General features: G+C 39.8%; 2 protein-coding genes across 2 annotated transcripts in view; both read right to left on the bottom strand.

Moving 5' to 3' along the window:
* Nucleotides 1-21,344, bottom strand: part of slc16a13 (solute carrier family 16 member 13) — a 252,457-nt gene that overhangs the window by 127,001 nt on the left and 104,112 nt on the right. The window lies entirely within an intron of this gene.
* Nucleotides 1-21,344, bottom strand: part of si:ch73-335l21.1 (insulin receptor substrate 1-B) — a 75,156-nt gene that overhangs the window by 31,103 nt on the left and 22,709 nt on the right. The window contains exon 2 of the mRNA XM_007241996.4: nucleotides 7,393-10,746. Coding sequence (XP_007242058.3) covers nucleotides 7,393-10,746 — 3,354 coding nt within the window. The remainder of the gene's footprint in view (nucleotides 1-7,392; nucleotides 10,747-21,344) is intronic.

The following is a 21,344-nucleotide window of genomic DNA, read 5'->3' as shown; positions in this document are numbered from 1 at the left end:
CATGCACCAAAATAGACCTGGTTCATATACACATCTACTCATACCATCATAACCAGCCCAACTGCCACTGTAGTAGTGTGGTTTTGAACACTGTGATTATTGATTATTGCATTATTGCAGTGTTGCACATTTTACACTCATAAGGCTACAATTTAAACATTCATAGAGACAACTAACATACATCTACGCTGATATACCATGAGTTATGGAACAGGAATACTATAATGCAGGGATCGGCAATAAGGTGGCCCCCAGGCCAGATGTGGCCCGCAAGCATGAAACATCTGGCCCGTGAGGATGTTTGAAGTATAATGAATGATACTGAAAAAAATACAAATAAAATAAAATGCTTCTCTGGCGAGCTTTTGTTTACATCCCTGTCTCTCTGTCACGCTTGGCGTTCTTGGGCTCCCTATCTCCCTACAGGGGCGTTTTTTCCCAGCCATGTCCCAATTCATTAGCTAGGGCAGCGGTAGTGTATTGGAGCCCGACCCTTATATTTTCCTTTCTTCTTGGGTTTACCTGCGTTAAATTAAACTGTTCTGCAATTGGGTTCAACAACCCTCTGGGCTGGAGAGCTATAAGTCTGTTTCACTTCATTTTCCAAAACAGATTTTTTTTTGTGGCCCTCCACGTAATGGCTTGGTAAATATCTAAACTTAATTGCCGACCCTGGCTGTACTGCGTCCTTTTGCCATCTCACATGAAATTTAAAGAATGTTGCAGATGTGATTTCTGCCAGCCAGATGCCGCCAGTCACAATCATTACCACCCACTGCAGTGTCCACTGTGGGTGGTAATGCCTTCTAGCACATTTTCCTGGTACACATATAACACTGTGAATCAAAGAATGCTAAAAGCCAGCGCAAATTTAAAAATAGAACCACTTATGAATCAGAACTCCCTCAAACTCTTTGATAATTCACTATGCCTTGCCATAAGCATGGTCACCAGTCTTCAACCTCACCCACAGGATAAAACCTGATAGCTTATACTGATGTGGGCATCCCAAGCCATTTGCTCAGGTAACATTTTTGATATTTGACATAACTGATCTTTGGAACACATCTTCACAGGTTTCGCCTAAAAAAACAGCCTCACATGTGTTTTCAAAAAGATGAACAGAGCTTTATGTATCTTCCGTTTCTTGTTGACATCATGTCAACCCTTATACCTAAAACATCTTGACAGCTCCAGCTCCTCACAACGAGCTTCTTATTTTCTAAAGGTTCAGGGTTTTTTTCTGTTCCAGCATCAGCTCTGCTTATAGCTATCATTAATATTAAACACACAGACTGATCCTGGGTCTGCAAGTCACAGTGAATGAACTCAATGTCCCAGCAGACAGGGTGGTGCACCGAATGACCCAAAGTGTCTATCCCACAAGGCCACAGGATGCAGGACCACGCATACATTAGCCTGTCTCAGAGCCGCAACATAAATAGTCAAATGTAATCTCTCCCTTCTCACTCCCAGGTCAGCGTGTCCTGAGCTAAAGCCCACAGGATCTGGTCCTTCAGGACTGGCAGGGTGCTACTGGAAACATGACTCAGTGTGTTATTAAGGAGAAAGCCTGTGGATTTGGTTAATGTGAGAAGGTATACAGAACAGATCAGAGCTACTAAAAACATCTAAGAAAGATATATAGTTGAAAACAGTGCGTAAAATACAAGATACTAGTAATACTGAGATAATTACACTGTTACTACAACAATAATGTAAATAAATAGTAAACACTTTAAACTTTAATTAAATTCCAAAGCAGCAGTGCTCCTGAATGGGAATAGAGCAAAATGTTATAATAAATGGCATCAGAGTGCTTCTGCTAACATTGCTTAAAATCAGGGTTTCTGATAGGTCCCAGTAGAGCTGGGCGATTTGAAAAAAAATTGTATCACTATATAGTTTTCCATATCAGTTGATATCGATATGTATCACGATATGAATCAAATCACTTTCTGTCACACTCAAAGGTTTCTTTCTACTAGTAGATAAGAAAATAAAGGAGTTATCAAACATTTAGTTAAAATTTTAACAAATGAACATTAGAACATTATATAACTGTATAAATAAAAATCTCCCTCTACCACACACACACACACACGCACGCACGCACCTCTCTCTTGCCTGACCCAAACATTAGCGTCTGAGCAACCTAACTCGATGTAACTTTATTTCAGCCACGTGACTGGTTCAGTGTGGCACTATTCCTATTCTCATTGGCTGTTTCCATTGTCTGTCAGAAACATTCCCGGAACAAGTTATATCAAAGTTTTATTGACTGTGCCTTACATTTCTATCAAGGGAAAGTTATTTTGCGATAATTATCGTTATCGTTTTATCGCACAACACTAGGTCCCAGGATCTTTTACTGGCTGTAACAGCTTTTTTCTGGTTACCTGATCAACCACAGAGTGGCAGATCTTTAGGATCAGAATTGGACATTATTGGTGTAGATGAAGCCACCAACACAGATCCGCTGAGTCAGCAAGATCAGGAACAAGTCACAGTGAGTGTGTCTGTGTGTGTGTTGTGCAAATAGAAAAGTCAATATACAGTACTGCATAGCCTTCAACTTGCCTAATACATTTTGGCTTGGTTTGAGTGCAGACTGAAATCCTGTGCCTGCTGCACATCTGTGTGTGTGTGTGTGTTCTCTGTGGAGACATTTACCCCCACTGGTGCCAGCAGCCATGCCTGCATCCAACCACAGCAGCCCAGGGCACACTGAGATTACACACGTGGCACTGCTGCTGCAGCAGGGTGGAGAGTAGCCAGAGCCTTACAGTCTCCCACTGTGTGTGTGTGTGTGTGTGTGTGTAAGTTAAAGAAGTGTGAGAATTACTTTCCTAAAAAATGATCTAAAGACTACTTTTACTTTTAATAGTTGAAATTGGGCAAATAAATGTGTGTACAATAAATGTTACTTTATAATTCTCTTTATACTGTAACTCTTTTTATAACTTGCTTTATAACAGACTGTACTGAACAGCTTCACATGAAGAAGGTTAAATGAAGTCGTGAGAGGAATTTTCCAGTGACCTTATATTAGATGATGTCTGCTGCACTGATGAGGCTGATGAACACATTAGCATCTTAAAACATCATTATATAACAGTGTACCTTAAAATAGCAGATTTGGAAGCATTTGATTTGCTACTGATTAAAAGGACTTTTGCGCATAAACATCACAAAAAAAACAGAAAAATAGGTTGGAGAAGGGCTTTGTTAACATAATAATAATAATAATAATAATAATAATAATAATAATCAGCCTTTTGAAAAATAAGATACGTTGTCTGGTTACTCATAGGAAGGCCAAAAGTTGCTATGCTTCATAGAGAGCTTTGAATGGAGAAGAAGACTTCCAATAAAGATTCAACATGACAATTCTGTAGACCGTGAGTGAATTTTTACCTTCCGCTTGCTATGTAAGAGGAACAAAATGGCTATGAGTCAGACATAAGTTTACTGTGCACTTCTGCAAGTGGCCAGATAAAAGAATATTAATAAATAAAAATAATAACAACAGATTGTATGTCATTTTTAAAAAAGAAGGCTGTACTTATTGTTGCTGTTCAATGCAGTATCTCTATTTTTGTAGTGATTTTTAGTTTACTACATAATTTAAACAGACAAACTGTCGCTTAGACTGTGCCAAAATTTCTTGATAAAACAGACCAATTGAAATAGTTTAAAATGAACTAAAATAAACTCTTTTTACATTGACTTTAATTAAAAGTTTAAAAAACTTTAAAAGTTGCTGTTTTGGAGATAATGTTTTTTATTGGTCAGTAGGGCTGGGCGGTATGACCAAAAATGCACATCACGTTATTTTGCAAGATTCTGATGGTTTAACGGTATATCACTTTATTTTTTATTATTTATTGATTAACTTATTTATACTTTTTTGTATGACTGGGCTTTTATATAGGTTTGTGACTTACTCTACTGTTAGGAGTACCTATAATATCAAACTTTAAGGCTTTAAATTAAGGCATTGATTACTATTGGGTTTACTTTATCCCACAAGATTACACAATGTATGTACAATGTACAATGTATGAAGAAATCAGACTTCATTAGCAGAAAAACAGCTGAAGAATGTAAACAATAGACCTTAGAAAGAGATACGCCAACAACTTAAACACGGCTCCCTTTACTAAACTAAATATTTTAAATTGTTCCATAAACACTATAAACAGACCTAAAATACTCAGAATTTCAGTATTCAAAAGAGATATTTCTCAGTAGCTTTATTGCATGAGACAAGTTTAATATCATTTTTCAATATGTCATAATTGAAGCCATTAGAGGCATAAAAGTATTTAAGCAGATGTTTATCCAGGTTCTCCAGTTAAAAAATGTATTCAGTTCACTGTACATTATATTAAATTATCCTTCAAGCTACAGTATTAATATGTTTAAACAGGGCTATAGTTACTCATATTGCAAGGAGCAGCAGCAGAAGCTGCAGGACAGCCTGAGACTGAGCTGCCGTAAATGTGCCTCTGTTGCGGCGCTGTTTTAGGCAGCGCGCCGCAGCGCCTCTAGCGGTGTAGGGGTATGTGAAACATGGTTCAAAATTATAGTATATCGCCCAGCATTTATCTTGGCACAACTTTCTTTTTTGGAGAGATGAGTTGTTTTTTTTTATAGCAAAGCCCCCTCCCCTCTTCTCTTATTTGATTCCTCATCGCTCACTAGCAGCTCAACACAGTCAATAATAACAACATGCACAGTGAGCCAACATTGTGAAAGAGCATCAATACTGATAAAAGAAAAAACAATACTGCTGTCTGACACCAATATCAATAAATCAATACAGACATCAATCAGCACTATGGGAAAGATATCATAACAGCATCATCAATCAGTTCTACGAGAATAATTAGCCCTCTAGGAGACACACAAGCTCACAGTAAGTGTGGGCTGACAGAAAAACTCACCAGTCACCAGTGGCAAATGAAAGAGCCGTGCACTGAAAATACTTGAAGAGTATATTTTTATAGGCTTGCTGCATTTGTACAAGTTTGCATGATTGACAGATGAGCTTAGTAACTGGGGGAACAGAGTAAGAGTAAGAGAGAGTGAGAAACAGAGAGAAAGAGAGGAAAGGATAGACCAACAGAAGCATCGGGACTACACTCGTAATAGTTGTATTACACACCCACACACACACTGACACTTAAAGAGTGAAAGAAAGCAAACACCTACACACATCCACCTCCTGGGCCCAGACACATCGTTACTTCCCTGGCATCCCTCTCCACATCCTTCCCGCCCACTCCTCCCTCTTCTCCTCCTCCTGCTCTTACTCTCTATTCTCTCTGTTTTCTTCTCTTACCCCTCTTTTCTCCCTCCATCCCTCCCTCCTGGTCTGTCGCCACAGAGAGCCAGTCTGGAGTCTGGGTTGGGAAAATCCCCATAGTTGCTCTGATCATTTCTCAAAGAAAAAAAAAATAATAAAGTTCAGACAATTTCCTCAAATACGGCCAAACACCACATACCAATCTGACCCAAACTTACTCTCTCTCTCTCTCTCTCTCTCTCTCTTTCTTTCTTGCCCTCGCCATCTGCCCGTCTCACACCCTGTCTATATCTTTCCCATCTCTCACCCACTCTGGCTCTCATGCGGTGCCATCTCTCTCTCTCTCTCTCCCGCTCTCTCTCTTTTTTCTCTCTCTCTCTCTTATCCACCCTCAAATAGAAGAGGGCACTCTTCCAACTCTTCGTTCTAGCCCAAAAATCTATTTTTATCCATCCTCTGCTGCTCCATTTGCATGCAGGGAAAGCAAGAGAACATAAGAGACTCCATCAAGTCTGATTGAGCAGAAATGCACACACACACACATATACACTGTATGTATGCCTATATATTTCTATATACGTATACACAAACACACCACCACTACCAAGTCGCAGAGAGGAGATGTGAACAAAAGGATCATTTATTACGTCTGGAACTGGGAGGGGGGCTTTGAGGTTGTGCCCACACTGGGCCAACGCTAGCTTGGCCCCCTTTCAACATTCACAGCCAGTCCGCTACATTCCCTCCCAACGCCACAGCCACGCTGTCGACTTAATGTGAAAAGCTCACGCACTCGCTCACTGCTGCAAAAAGCCAGTCCCACTGCTCTCATAAGACTCTAGGCTGAAGGTGCCCTTTTTAGCTTCCCCAACTCAATCTCAAATCCTGGCCTTAATAACTACAAAAGAAAGTGTGAAGCTAATTCCAGGTCCATTTTAAGAGGGGAAGCATTACGCAAACACAGCACTCCCACAAGCGCTTCTGTAATCCCCTTCTAAACTGTCCTTATAAATTATTACACAAGCTGTGTAGCACTATATACGCACATAAACAAGTACACATGCAATAAAACAAAACAAAACCAAAAAAATAATACAAACAAGCCTGACACACAATCCCACAAACCTCCAAACCCACAATCCCACAAACCCATGCATCCTCTCAAATGAACACTACAAATGCCTCATGAAAATCGTGTACTCAAATTCATGGCCTGTGGCTCAAAGAAAACAGGAAGCTCCTTTATTCAAATAAACATTTCTCAACTCTTCAGAGCAAATACAATTGGACAAATCTAATGATTATGAGATTATTTAGTGATAGAAAACTTTCCATCACCTTCTAATCAGTATCACTGGCAGTGATACAAACACGGGTGCCATCTGTGCCCAGCAGTGCCAGGTACACATGAATAAATAGTAAAAGAACACCATTGCCTCATAAAGTTTCATTAAGCAATGGCTGCTGTCAATCTATTAACATAAGCTTTTATTAAAGTGCAGAAAAACATGTCAGGGAGCAAAAAGAAAAAAAAAATGTTTCCTGTTAGCTACAGATTTAACCTGTGCAGCTCAAACCAGGCACTCCTGACTAAAGATGCTTTCCATGTACTCTGTTTGGTCTGGACTTTTGCAGGTTTGAGTTCGGTCCAAACCTAAATAGCAAGTGTGAAATGTGCGGCAGACCATAGTCAATCCACTATAGGACCAAAATTTGGTCAGGATCATATTAACTATGCTTTGGTTCATTTGCAGTGAAAATATACTTTTGAGGAAGGTTTGAACAGGACTTTCGGCCAATTACAGGACGTTGAGACTACGTTGAGGCTATATTCACTCAACTTGAGAAAAAAACAAGCCAGTGCTGTGCCGAAATCGGAGTGGCAGCAGTATAGGCACAAACATTGTGCTCATAATATCAACTATAACTGTAGATTAAACCTTATTAAAAAAATTATAAAATAAAAGGCATCAAAGAGTAATCTGCATGTTGAGTTGTTGAGTTTAAGAAGAAGTAGTTCAAGTAAACTAACTGATTACTTCTATTTCAGCAATTACTACTGATATCATATACACTCTTACCTGTACCGTCTTTGCTGCTGCTGCCGCTGCTGCTGCCTTGGTGTGATCGTAGCTCCTCTGACTTGTAGAAGTCAATACTAGCGTATGTGTTGAGGTTTGAGGCATTGCTGTTCGTACTCGCTGTTGCTGCAGCACTTCCAGCAGCCCCACCTCCCAAAACAGATGAGAAAAGTCTTGCTGCAGGTGTTTGTGAGACATTCTGCACATCAACACCAAGGGTTGGGCTCTCCTTGGTGGCCAAATCTAAGTCTATGTAGTTGAGCCCTTGCTCTGCAGATGAAGCCTGGGTGGTAGGAAGGCTAGTTACCCCAGGGTTAGTGAACTGAGTTGGGATGTCTAGGGAAGTGCCACTGCCCCACAGCATAGCGTCTAAACCAAGTCGCCTTGCCATAGCTTGGGTGTGTTCACTGAACACAGAGATGGTAGAAGAGGAGCTGGCAGAGCATGAGGATATTGATGAAGGGGCAAGAAACGTTTCAGAACAATGGCGGCGGCGACCCTGAGGGTCTGCTCTGATTACCTTGGCACCGTGATCTGGATTAAGGCCTTTGGACAGTGGAAAGTCCAAGGTAAGGCCCAGGCCCAAGGTGGGAACTATGGGTTCAGGTCTGTCGGGCAAGGTTGCCTTAGGGGGGGTAGAGTCTGAGGTAGTGCCTGAGCTTAAACCAAAGGCCATTTCTGTGTAGTCTGCACACACTTTAAGGGAGACCCCTGACTGAGCGACTGCTACATGCCTGCTATGCCCCATTTCTGCCTCAGGCTCCTCTTCATTTTGGGGGGTTGATCTTTTCTCATCCCAAGCTTTGGGCGCTGCTGCAGGTGGGGTTGGAGGAGTGGGGAAAGATGGGAAACCAAGTGGAGTGAGGGATAACGATGAGGATGAAGGGGATGGAGAAGCTCCCAGCTCCATGTTGACATACTCAGTAGTCGGGGGTATAGCAGTAGAAGGGGTGTGGGAAAATGGTAAGAATCCAGCAACACAAGATGTGGGCCTCTGCAAGTTTCGATGCGGGTTGGAAGGAACTGAGCCACCTTGCCTAAGTCCTCTAGATCCACTGCCTCCTCCTTTGATGCTTCTCTCACTCTTGAACTCAATGCTGACATATTCACCAGGACTTTTAGGCTCAGGTGGGAGTGGGGTCTCACGAACCCTCGGTAAAGTGTTGGCTTTAGAGACATCCACAAATAGACTAAGGGGTCGGTTCCTCTGGCCCTGTCCCTTAGCTACCCCAGATCCCTGTTTTTGGTGCAAGTTGCCGATATCCTTCACTCGAGCCCCTGCTGCTGCTCGTGATGTCTGAGCGACCTTCTCCTCACCCTCTCCCAGACTCTCACTGCTGGCTGAACTAGAAGAATACGATGAGGAGGAAAGAGACAAGTGCCGTCCCACTCCCGGTTCTTGACCCTGGGAAGTGCCTCTACCACTGCCAAGACTTCTAGCAGCACAATTAGTGCCACTGCCTGGGCGCTTATCTTTTCCTGGTCCATCCTCAAAGTGCGTTGGGGTGTTGTGTTTATAAGATCGGGGTAGAGAGTAATAAGAATACACCATTTTGGGAGGAGGATGCTGAGGATGGTGGTCGGATTGAGTAAGGGACTCATGAGGAGGCGGTGTGCTGTTGGCAGAACGGGCACTGATAGGTGACATGTTCATATAATCGCTGCCAACCCTGCTGTCTGCACTGTTGCTGCCAACCCAGGCTGCTGGAACTCCACGCTGGTCTGGAGAGCAGCTGCTATTGGGCGACATCATCATATAACCATCTGTGCCAGAGACGGGCAGACGTATCTGTTGAGGAGGCGAGATACTATTGTTTGGAGTCATGGCCATGTAGTCGTCGGCAGGTTTAGAGTCAGTGTCTGACACTGCTACAGACAGAGAGTGAGATGGGGACACTGGGGGAGCTGTTACCCCTGGCAACATGGACATATATCCATTGTCAACTGCTCCATTACCACTCCCAGTTATACTCGAGCCACCATTTCCTGCTTCACCCTTGGACTCTGCAGATACATCAATGTATCCTGTTCCAACAAAAGTTGTGTCTGAATCCTGACGAGAGGTAAAAGACTCACGGCTGGTGCTTCGGGACATAATGGCATAGTCTTCTTCCTCAGTCTCTACGTCTCCTCCTCTACGGTGTGGTGCCAGTCTCTCAAGAGTCATAGGAGGCAGGGATGCCCTTTTACTCATAAGCCTACGTTCAGCCTCGCTTTCCCTGCTTGAGGAGCGTCGCAGGACTCTTCTGGTTGGGGGCAAAGAGTTATGTGTTGACAGTGATTTGGATGCTCCTCTTTGAGCCATTAGGATGTAATTGGCCGCTTCATCCCCAAGAGACTGCGCACCTGAGCTACCTGAAGATCCTGTCTGAATGGTTGGAGTCAGTAAAGAGTGCTCTCCTGGACTAGAGCCATATTCGTCTGAGGAACCATAGTCACTAAATGAACCAGAAACAGAGGTTTGACGGAGGGGAATTCGACTGTATGCACCACCGTCTCCTGTTGTCCCAGCACCCATCCCCCCAAAGTCCGGTCCATTACCTGTGCTGGAGGAGGGGTTCTGTCCTGGTGTGGAAATCGACCTCATCAAAGCATGTTGGGCCTTGCTTGGTGTTGGGGTACGTACAGAGGTTGACCTGAGGATTGGTGTATTAGAGCAGGAACCATTTGTGGTAGGACTTGAACTGGATGCAACACCTCCTGTACCTGCTGAAGTTACTCCTTCCTCTACTTTTCCTCCATCGCTGGAGGTACGTGCTCTGGGAAAGCCGTGCCGAGGTGTAGGGGATGCATTGTTGCTGTTACCACCCCCTCCTCCGCATGCACCCCCTGGTGGCTCTGTGCGAGGTCTCCTGATGAATCCTACCTGGCTGGGTGGAGGGTTCGGATGATGACGACGAGACGGAACACTGATTGGGTTAGATGCAGTAGCACCTCCTCCTCCCCCCGCTGTAGCAGACTGAGACTTACTGCGCTGGCGAAACTCCTCACTAAGTGCTTTCATAGCTTCAAGTAGAGTCTCGTGCATATTTTGTGCAACAACAGAATCTTCCACCTGCATCCAGAACTCTCCTGGGCCGGTCACTGCCGATCGGCCAACCTCAACGAAGAAAAAGTTCTCAGAGTGGCCACAGCGCCTCACATTCATCAGCTGGAGCACTACAGCTGCTGCATCTGAGTTCAGCTTGACGAAGTTGACTGTCTTGTCTGTTAGGCAGAGTCGGTAGATACCCACTAGGTTTTTGGCCTGGCCCAGTCCTTTTGGCCACACCTTAACCTGCCAGACTTCCTTAAAGGCAGGTCCAGGGGTTGGAACTCCATAATCCCCAGCGTTGCCGTCACATATTGCTTTACCTGAAAAAGAGAGACAAAAAGAAATGGTTACTGATAACAGTATATGGTATGGTGAGACAAGTAAATTAAGAAAATTAAGAAATATTTTACTTTTTGGAACAAATACAGAATTTCCTTCAGAAACACTGGATATTTAATCGAGCATAACAGAAAGAGTGGGAGGGAGGAAGTTTTCCAGTGAATTAAAGAGCTGTCACTTTTTGATCTGAGGATCACTTGTGTGAATCCCAGGTCATATTGTTTGCCATCTGCAGCCAGAGTCCGAGAAAGCACAATTGGTTGGTAGATGATGCTCCCTACATTACTCCTAGTGTGTGAGCACAGGCATCGGTTAGCTGATGAACTCAAGCTGGGGCGTTAAGCTTTGCTCAGAGTGTGATGGCTACCTAGTGGTCTTAACTCCTTCTAACATTGGGGGCTTTACTAGTGATAGAGGGAGTCCATATAAATAAAGATTGGGTTACTGGTCTTCCAAATTGGGTAGAAAATGGGGTAAAATTAGCAATAAAATAAAATCAAGTGGACAGAGGACAACAGGCTCCTAGAGACAAGGAAATTGGACCTAACTAACATACCAGCAGATCTGAACTTGATACAAGTAAGAGTTACTCTGCTAGTCATAGCCAATTATATCCCACAGTCAGTGCTTTTATATGAGTGGGTTAATTGCTTGACATGTTTTTACTTTGGTCTGTAAGTGCAGTGCACACAGGAGGACCTCTAAAACCACTTGCTCCTTAAGAACAAACATGACCTTCCTGCAGAAGAGAGGTTAACGGAAAAGAGAGCCAGCATAAGTTGATCAGGACTTTTCTTGCAGTTATACAATCCAGATTCTCAGATAAGAAAACTACCTCAACGAAAACCCCCTGAACAAGCTGTTTCTTAAAACACAAACACTCTACAAGCACTGACTGGCTCATCAAAAAAACTACACCTCCATTTCCAAAAAGCTGATGCCTGCATGTTCCAATCCAGTGATCCCCGTCCACCCCCATGTTCATTCTGACTTAACGCTCACCTGCATGGAAAAGCTAAACTTCAGAGTGTGCTTCAAAGAACGACAGTAATAAGGAACTACTAGAAGCCTGCGGAGGAGGAAGAACATTTAAATGAAAAGTAATTAGAAAAATAACTTTGCCTGCTGGTCTTGTGCTGAGTATTGTGTCTGAGTTTAAGATGGAAATAAAGGGAAGATGTCCTTGGTGATGAAAAACATCGAAGATCGGCAAAGCAAACCAATAGTGTGGTCTGCACACGAAAAAAGTCAAAGAAATAATAAAAATGTTGATATACTATAAGATATAATAAAAACCTTATCAAAGTATCAAAACTAAAGTGTGAGTATTTAACTGTAACCAAAAAATACACTGCAGAAATGTCATTCTTGGCAGGTTAAATATTTATTTTTGCATTGTTGTAAAAATTGTATATGAATATTGGACTTGGATTTCTAGCCTATTTGTCCTTGTTCTATTTATTTAATCTACTGAAAGTGTATTATTCAAATTTTTCCAAATGATTATTTGCAGTACAATATAATAATTTGTTCTATATCGTATGAAACAGTTTTGAATATATTGAAACTGATGAGATAATGGCAGTGAAACAGAAATGAGTAGGAGAGCTTGCACTGCAGTTATTGTGTAAAAGGTATGTTTCTTTATGTCCTACATGACTAAACAGTGAGAAGTGCTTCTTCTCACTAGGACATATGCCACACATCCTGCAGTTTATCACTGTGTGTTAAGTGCCAGTGGCCTACCAAACATAATTAAGCATAACCATAATTAAGCTGCATGTTTACTGACAATTGCTACTTTATAACAGTCCAAAACAACCCGCTGTCTACCACCCTGCAACTGTGCAAACGGACCCAATGAAATAAACAAAAAGTGATAATAAGCCCCTCCCCAAAGCGAGCCCCTAAATCTGTCCTGGATGCAGAATCAAACAAATAGGGAGTTAAGAAGGTGAAAACGACATTTATCTCGTATTCAGATGGACTGAAACAGTGGAAAAAGTAGGGAAATGCCAAAGCTGTGCAGATTACAGTCACTACTAACCTGTTTTCCACTCAAATCTAAAACACTTCCACTCTTACTGCTGCAGAGAGCCATCACCTGTTTAAGCTGCACACAATGCCACCTCTTGTTCTGTTCCAGGTATTTAGAGGAACAGCAGCCCAAAAGAGCACCTGTTTAATAAGAGGACGCAGACAGTGTGCAGCCACAGCATAGCTGACAGGTAGACCTGTCATGATGACTATTTTTTATTGGACAAAATGTATGTAATGATAATATAACAGCATAGGAACGCAATTACTAGGCTTATCAGCACCACAAATTCTTATTGGATGATATACTGTCCCAGAAAAAATTGTGATAAATGAAACTGTCATTTTAAAACCATTTCACGTGTCAGTCCTGTCACTTTTTGTGTGCCTGCCTCATGTTCTTTTGAAAGAAAAACTTAATTTCCCAAGATGCACCTGCACTTAACCCTCTGGACATGCCGGATCACGTGACACATCAGTGTTCCGGCTCGCCCTGCTAGATTGAGATTGCTCACACCTGGACTCATTAGTATATACAGCCCCTGCTTTCACTCACTTCTCGCCCGGAATTAAATCTATTTTCATAGCTCCTCTATCTCATGTTTCTTTTGTTGTTTGACATTTTGTTTCCGACCCTTTTTGCTTACTTGACATCTCTTATTCCTAGCCCTTTGTTATTTTGATAGCTGTTTCGGTATCAAATTTCTTTTGTATTTTTGACCATCCCTTTGCCTTGCCCTTTTGTAACCTTGTTGTAGATATCCTGTTTATAGACTCATTGACTGCTCACTCTGGTGTATTATTTGTTTATGCTGCAATAGCATACAGTTATTGACCCTGCCTGTCCCTGACTATTCCTATAAGCCTGACCCATTGTTTAATAAACTGTGTGTTTGATATCTATATACTCTATATACTGAAAGCTGACCAATAAAAGGGTGTCCTGTGATCTAACCTATATATTAATGGACAATAATGTCCCAGCATTAATGGGAATTAATCATTTTACTGTCATTTTAAGACCCAGTACCTATATGATAATTATAAAGATTATATATTTAGGCATATGAAATGGAATATAATTAATATAATATAATAATATAATAAATATTTTTTTATCTACACTACATAAATAGAAGATAAATTACTACTGTTCTAAATTATTTTTGGGATAAAATGGGCAGATATTATAAGATCTTTTTCTTCTTTCTGCTGCCTTTCTTTCTTTCTTTCTTTCTGCCTTTTTTATTTGTGATTTGTATTTTTTTCTTCTGTATATAAAATGTATTTAGTTTATAATGAAATGAATAAATCTTAAAAAATATATATTAATGAAATAAAATGTTGCCTTTAAACAAAAAGTCAACATACTGGCTCACCCAAATGAATGGGCTCTTTTTGCTAACTAAACACATTGAGTAATATTGATTGATGTTAGCAAAAATAATGGAGATCATGTCCATAAATTGTATGATATGTCAATGACATCATTATTTTGAAAGGGCTACCAACAGGTCTTCTCTCTCTCTTTCTCTCTCTCTCTCTCTATCTCTCTCTCTCTATCTCTCATTCTCTTCACATGTTGACAAAACACACAGGGCATTTATAATCCTGTGGTAATGTGCTGGATTAATCTGTAAGCACTGTGTGTAATGTTTATGTGTAGCTTTCTAAATGCACTCTTAACCTCCTGTGTCTTGTCCAATTCCCTCCTGTTTATGAAGTGTCGTGTCATTACACCCTGAGTGCATGTTTTTTTATATGGCCTGCCCCCAGGATTGCATAATCATATAAACAGTGCTTGTTTACGTTTGAGGGCATGTGTGTGTGTGTGTGTGTTTTGCTTCATCACTGTTAACTACTTCACCTCATATGATGTGGCTAAGCTGTTTGTGTCTAGAAGAGACAGGTAGTGAGAGTCAATCGTGTGCTACTTGTTTACATAATCGACTGAATAAAACATAGTGTTTTCCATTCCAGTGCCTGCGTGCACTCGTTTCACTTCCGTTTTCTCTACATTCTCACCGGGATTTGTATTTTTGAGAGCGAGATGACACAAAGAGTTAGACGGAGAGCATGTGTATCTCCTACCAGAAAATAAACTGCCCTGATTTTTCCCTGCAAAGGGTGTGTGAGAGTGTGTGGGCACATTTTCCGTAACTATTTGCATTTTTTGGTCTGTTTGGTCCGTGATTTAGCAGGAATTTCGACATGATCCTGAATCTATTACTCGTGTTTTTATACCTTGGAATGTGTGTGGTGCTCAAAGGAGAGTGCGACAATCACAACCATATGGAGCAAAGTGCACAGCGGCACAAGCTCACGGAGATACCCTGCCCTCCGCTCTGACTCACTCCTCCGACTCTACTTCCAGAACACTGAAGGTCCGGTAACAAGAATGAAAAAGCAACATGGGTGTGTTCTGTTTCACATGTTTTATTTGTATTGAAGGATGAGATGAGATGCTGTAAGAGCAGTAAAGAACAACATGGAAGCACATCATGTAGTTCATATACCGTGCGTGTGTGTGTGTGTGTGTGTGTGTGTGTGTGTGCGTGCGTGCATGACATGTGAAATAATGCTACAGGTAGTATAGCCAATACTATAAAAACTGAAAATATTATATCATCACTATCAGAACAAAGCATCGGCTCTCCATTGATGTTTTATGTTTTTTTTATACCATTTAAAAACATGTAAATATAACATATATATTATACATAATCAAGAGGACGATGGATGATCACAAGCCATCAATCCAAGTTAAACTGCTTGAATTTCTGCACCAGGAGTGGCATAAAGTTATCTAAAAGCAGTATGTAAGACGGGTGGAGGAGAACATGCAAAGATGCATTAAAACTGATTAAAAACCAGGGTTATTCCACCAAATATTGATTTCTGAACTCTTAAAACTTTATGAATATGAACTTATTTTCTTTGCATTATTTGAGGTCTGAAAGCTTTGCATCTTTTTTGTTATTTCAGCCATTTCTCATTTTCTGCAAAAAAAATGCTCTAAATTACTTTTTTTTGGATTTTGGGAGAAATGTTGTTCGTAGTTTATAGAATAAAACAACAATGTTCATTTTACTCAAACACATATCTATAAATAGCGAAATCAGAGAAACTGATTCACTGGTCTCTTAATTCCTTCCAGAGCTGCATACATAGATAAAATCCAAAGAAATAAAGAAAATTAAGCGCAACTTAAAGTCTGGGAGGTTATTCGAATTGCTGATTTAATGCAATGTTTTAAAAATGGGATAATCAAGATTGTACATATAGAAACTGCCAGAGGAAATCTTAGTAGAGTAAGCCTGTGCTTCTGTCAGAAACCTGTAAAGAACTCTTTTATATGGCAGTGATTTACATATTTTACACTTTTTTCTTACCGGAAAATTCAAGGAGGTTATGTTTGCACTGTATTTAATATAAAAGCTGCATGTAGAGTTAAAGGGGGCTGCTTGCTATTTGTAAAAACTATGAATAAATAAAAAACAACAAATGTAAAACATTGTAAAAGTTGGATCACTTTAAATGGTGCACAAATTTGCACCAAAAAAATGTAAGGAATATTGAGATTAATTTCTTTTTTCAATATCACCCAGCCTATATATATATATATATATATATATATATATATATATATATACGTTCTAACATACATACAGGCATCTGTTCTCCTAGGTGAGGCCTAAGATGAGTCACAGAGGTCTGCGACTTTCTCTCTCTCTCTCTCTCTCTCTCTCTCTCTCTCTTTCTGTTCTTTCTCTTTCTGTGCTCTTTGACACAGATGACTTGCCCTGAGACTAGACTAAATGCACTTTTAAATAACACAAAATAACAGAGGTGGAGTAGCACTGAGTGACAAGTGAGTTGCTAGAGAGAGAGAGAGGGGAAAAGACAGAGAGAGAAAGAGAGAGAGAGAGAGACAGAGAAAGAGATGGTTTTGGTAAATAATGAACAGCTCCAAGTTAAACCACAGCTCTGAGTGGACCTCACACACACACACGATTTCTCTGTGCCATTCTGAAGGAGCCCTTTGACAGTCGCTGCAGTGTTTACCTAATGAATGCTTACTTCAGATCCATTTTGCATAAGCACACACCACTCCAGCCTGCCGATGCTGCCTCTCAGCGCCTTTGATCTGGGAACACAACGTGCCACAAGTTCCTACTGTACACAACACCACCTCAGCCAGAGATTACAGACACTGCACTCCACTCAGCCAGCAGCCGGGCCAGGGCCTTAGCTGTAGCTCTGGGAAAACATCACAGCACAACCACACATCATAAATCTGAATGCCTTCTTTTAACTGGTCACCAATAAATGAGAACATTAAATTTATTGCTCTTATGCCGGAATTACACTCCTAAACTTTTCAAGGTTAATACAAAAAAAAAAGCAGCCACTCTGCGTTTAAATCTGCCCTCCCAACTGTAGCTAATGATGAAGAAAATGATCAAACAATGTGGATACTTTTATTTTATTTTAATTCTTTAAAGAAATAGCATTAATCAGTTGCATTTTATACTTCATAATAATGTCAAAAACAAGTTAGTAGTGATTCACATTCCACGTCTGATGTGGTATAATAATGAAGCTTTCAGCTAAATACAATCCTCCAATTCTCCATAAAAACAAGCTATTTCACACATTCACACATACATACTGTTGTTTAAATGTTCAGAATGTCAGAAGATTTTTGCTCCAAATAATCCAACTCCAAATAAATGAGTGCGTTAATAGTGCGTACATTTTTGTATAATAATGAAGCTTTCAGCTAAATACAAGCCTAAAGTCTCCATAAAAGCAAGTTATTACACACGTTCACACACACATACTGCTGTTTGAATGCTCAGAATGTCCGAAAATTTTTGCTCCAAACACTCCAACTCCAAATAAATGAGTGTGTTAATAGTGCATACATTTTTAAAACGATGAAATATACAGTCAATCTAAAATATGATTGCTTGCTTTGCCTTTCTTGCCAGCATATGAACAGTTCTATCTCTTAATTCTTGATATTCCAGTATTTTATCCTTCATTTTTCTTTTATATTTCTGATCTGCTGATAAGTTCTGTTAATGAAAAATTCAATCAAGTAATTGACAATGTAGTCAAAATGTTCCTGACTTTTAATGTAGGTTAATGTAATTTACTTTATAGCATTTCTAAATGTTACAACACTTAAAAAGATGCTCTGTTTAAATAGAGAAAAATAAAACATGATATTGGTGTCTTACTGAACAGTTTAGAAATGATAACAACATGGCAAAGTTTTTTGATTTTGAAGAATCAATTTAGAATTTTGATTTATTAAGTAATAAAGTTAAATAAATAATTAAGTAGTAATTGCGGGGCGGCACAGTGGTGCATTGGGTAGTTCTGTTGCCTGTAAATTCTGTTGGTGTAAATTCAGTTCCCAGCTGGGGTGACTGGAGTCCCTCTATGTGGAGTTTGCATGTTCTCCCCATGTCTTCATAGAAGGTGTGAAGTGTGTAAGTTACTGTGTCTGCCATGGATTGGCAGCCTGTCCAGGGTATATCTCACCTTCCCCCCAATGATGCTGGGATTGGCTGCGACTCCCCCACAAACCCAGAAGAGATTAGGTGGACGATAATGAAAATGACGATGTATAAATTGATTAATTAGTAATTGAGCTCTTTAAGCCAAAAACATCAAAAACACCAAGCAACCATGGGTTCTAAATACCAGGTTCAGCATCATGTATTGGACTATTGGAGTTTTTAAAAGTTGAATTGAAAGTTTTTGTATTTTTTTTTTATCAGGCCAAAAATTATACTACTAATTATACTTTATTTTAGAATCTGAACAACAAGACCATTTTTAATTACTGTCTGTCAAGAGCCCAGAAATATCCATCATTTGAAGACTATGAAAAAGTGTAACTGTGTATGATTAAATATAACATGTCACAGAGTAGAGCTAAAAGCTATGGTGAAGCTTCCAGTTAAACACTATCATAAAGTTCCCATAAAAGCCGGCTAATACATACACTGGTGCACAAATTGCTGTTTTCCTCAACCCTGACGCCAATAAGAATGACTACTGACGATGTCAAATGACATGTTTCTGTGTTTGTGTAAAGCAGCAGCAGTTAGAGCAGCTAAACGTATGTAAAAGGAATGAATACCATGTTAACAGAACACTTTCACTGACCTTCATTTAGGAAAGGTCAGGCACTTTGTACAGACTAAAACTATAATTAGTGCAGCTGAAAGGCATAGCTAGTCTAGTCTAGTCTAGGGTCTGGTTACTTATACACATATGCGTAGGTACAGGCTCACAGGGATTGATGCAAACACAGCACTGGTTTATACTTGTTTATTTTTATCCCATTAAGTCTGCCCCTGATTTCCCCTTGAGTCTGCAGAGCAGTAATAATGTTCCTCTACCACTGGATCAGATTAAATGTGTGATTAGCACTCAGCCTGAACTACTTCCTTGTGCCTTGATGGTGTTTTGCACACTCAAACACTAGCCGACACACACACACACGTCTGTTTTTATAGAAAGCCAGAATGTGCGGTTAAACATACTGTATATCCCAACTTTGTTTCGTATACACTAGTGGTGTGCCATATCGTATCGTACGCAATAATATCGCCAACATTTTTGAATATCGTGAACGATATTAGACCCTGAAATATCGTGCCATATCACCCACCTACTACTTTTTTTTTACTGTTTTTAGCAAAAGAAAAAAAATTCACACTGTTCTTATTTCCCATTATATGTCTACTAAAGACAGATTATATAATTTATATATCATTATATACTTTATTTTACTTTAATCCTAGATATATGGAGATATTCTATTACTAAATCTATTATTAAATCTGACAATTTTTGTATTTTTTCATATATCTTTTAATATTATATGCAATAATAAAATGTAATTAAAATTTTCTAGCAGTAGTGTATTCTTGACTTTTTTTTTTTTTTTTACATTTTTTTTTACATTATTCAGTGTTTTGTCATTTTGCCAAAAGTATCGTTATCGCGAAAATACCATGAAATATCGTGATATTATTTTCGGGCCATATCGCCCACCCCTAGTATACACTCTCAAAGAAATCATGTGTCATAGAACCATATAAGGACCACTACTGTTTTCATAAAGATCTATGTATGTAATTGAGATTGTGAGAAACTTAAAGGAGAAATCCAGTGTGAAGTACATCTGGGGTGTAGTGATACATAATGACAAGTACAAACTTTTGTTGAATTTCTCACTTACATTTACCCCCAATATTTAAAAAAACAGTGCTTTTAGCCTATGCTCCCAACAGGCTTACGATGCTAGTGATGGGGGCATAGCCTAAATTAGCTCCACACATTATTGATCAAATTCTGAGGGCACCTGACATCTAAAAGCATAAAGGAATTGCTAAGTTAATTTTGGAATCTGCCCCCTTTTTACCGTTTGTGATTGTCAGTCGAGTTTAACCCTTGTGTGTTGTTTGGGTCTGTGGGACCCGTTTTCATTTTTCATCAAATGATACTAAAAAAATATTTTTTCTAACTCAAACTCATTGGCATTGCCTCATTTTTTGTGAAAAACATATATCAAAACACATTTTTGATAAACACACACTGTACACCCCCGACAACCATTTATATTACATACAGTATGTTTGGCCAAGGGCTAATAAACATTGCTTTATTTGTAAATTTGAAACTAAACAAATTTTCTTCTCATATCTTGAGTTTAATTCATTTTCTTTTACATTTTATTAAAAAACGAATAAAAAAAGAGTAGTCCATTTTTGAAAGAAATGTAACATAAGAAAGGTACAGGGCAAATATTAACCATGTAAGTTGTTTATAGTGCTTGCAATTTAGGTGAAGCAAGCATGTGTACAGAATTTTAATGTAAAATTGCTTAATTTTGCTGAATTAAATACAAGTAACAAAGTAAACGAGTAACAAAAATATGAATTACCACACAAGGGTTAACTTGACTTAATTTCATTATGGTGGTGCCATCTTATACTCTGTGTATAAACAATCTCATTTAATGAACTTCCTGTGCACTTTCCTGTGCACTATCAAAAAAGTCTTTGTTAGTGCTGAACAGTTCCTTTCAGTTTTCCTCGCTTTTCTCTTGTTTTTTTAACACTTTTTGTCCTAAAAGTCTATAAAAACACTATTATTTTCTTAGACAAACACAAACACACACACATGCCTACATGGATACACAAGCCCAACCCCTCCCTCCTGCCCCCACTATCGCCCCACCACCACCAAACACTGTTATCTCTGTAGCCTTTCTTTATTGGGACTGTAAAAGTCTGATTGCTCTGATCACCTGATGAACTAGATCTATCTGCTGTCAGCTGCCACAATATCGACAGGACGGCCCATTAGCCACCCTGACTGATTGGTATTCTATGTGCACACACACACACACACACACACACACACACACACACACACACACACACACACATGCACCCGGAAAATAGGTCACAAACAGCACTGCAGTAGGGCTTGGCTTGGTCAGCATAAGAGGCAT

The sequence above is a fragment of the Astyanax mexicanus genome, chromosome 8 (assembly GCF_023375975.1).
Source record: "Astyanax mexicanus isolate ESR-SI-001 chromosome 8, AstMex3_surface, whole genome shotgun sequence".
NCBI lineage: Eukaryota > Metazoa > Chordata > Actinopteri > Characiformes > Acestrorhamphidae > Astyanax > Astyanax mexicanus.
Note: the sequence above shows the minus strand (reverse complement) of the source record. Positions and strands in the feature narration are given on the sequence as shown.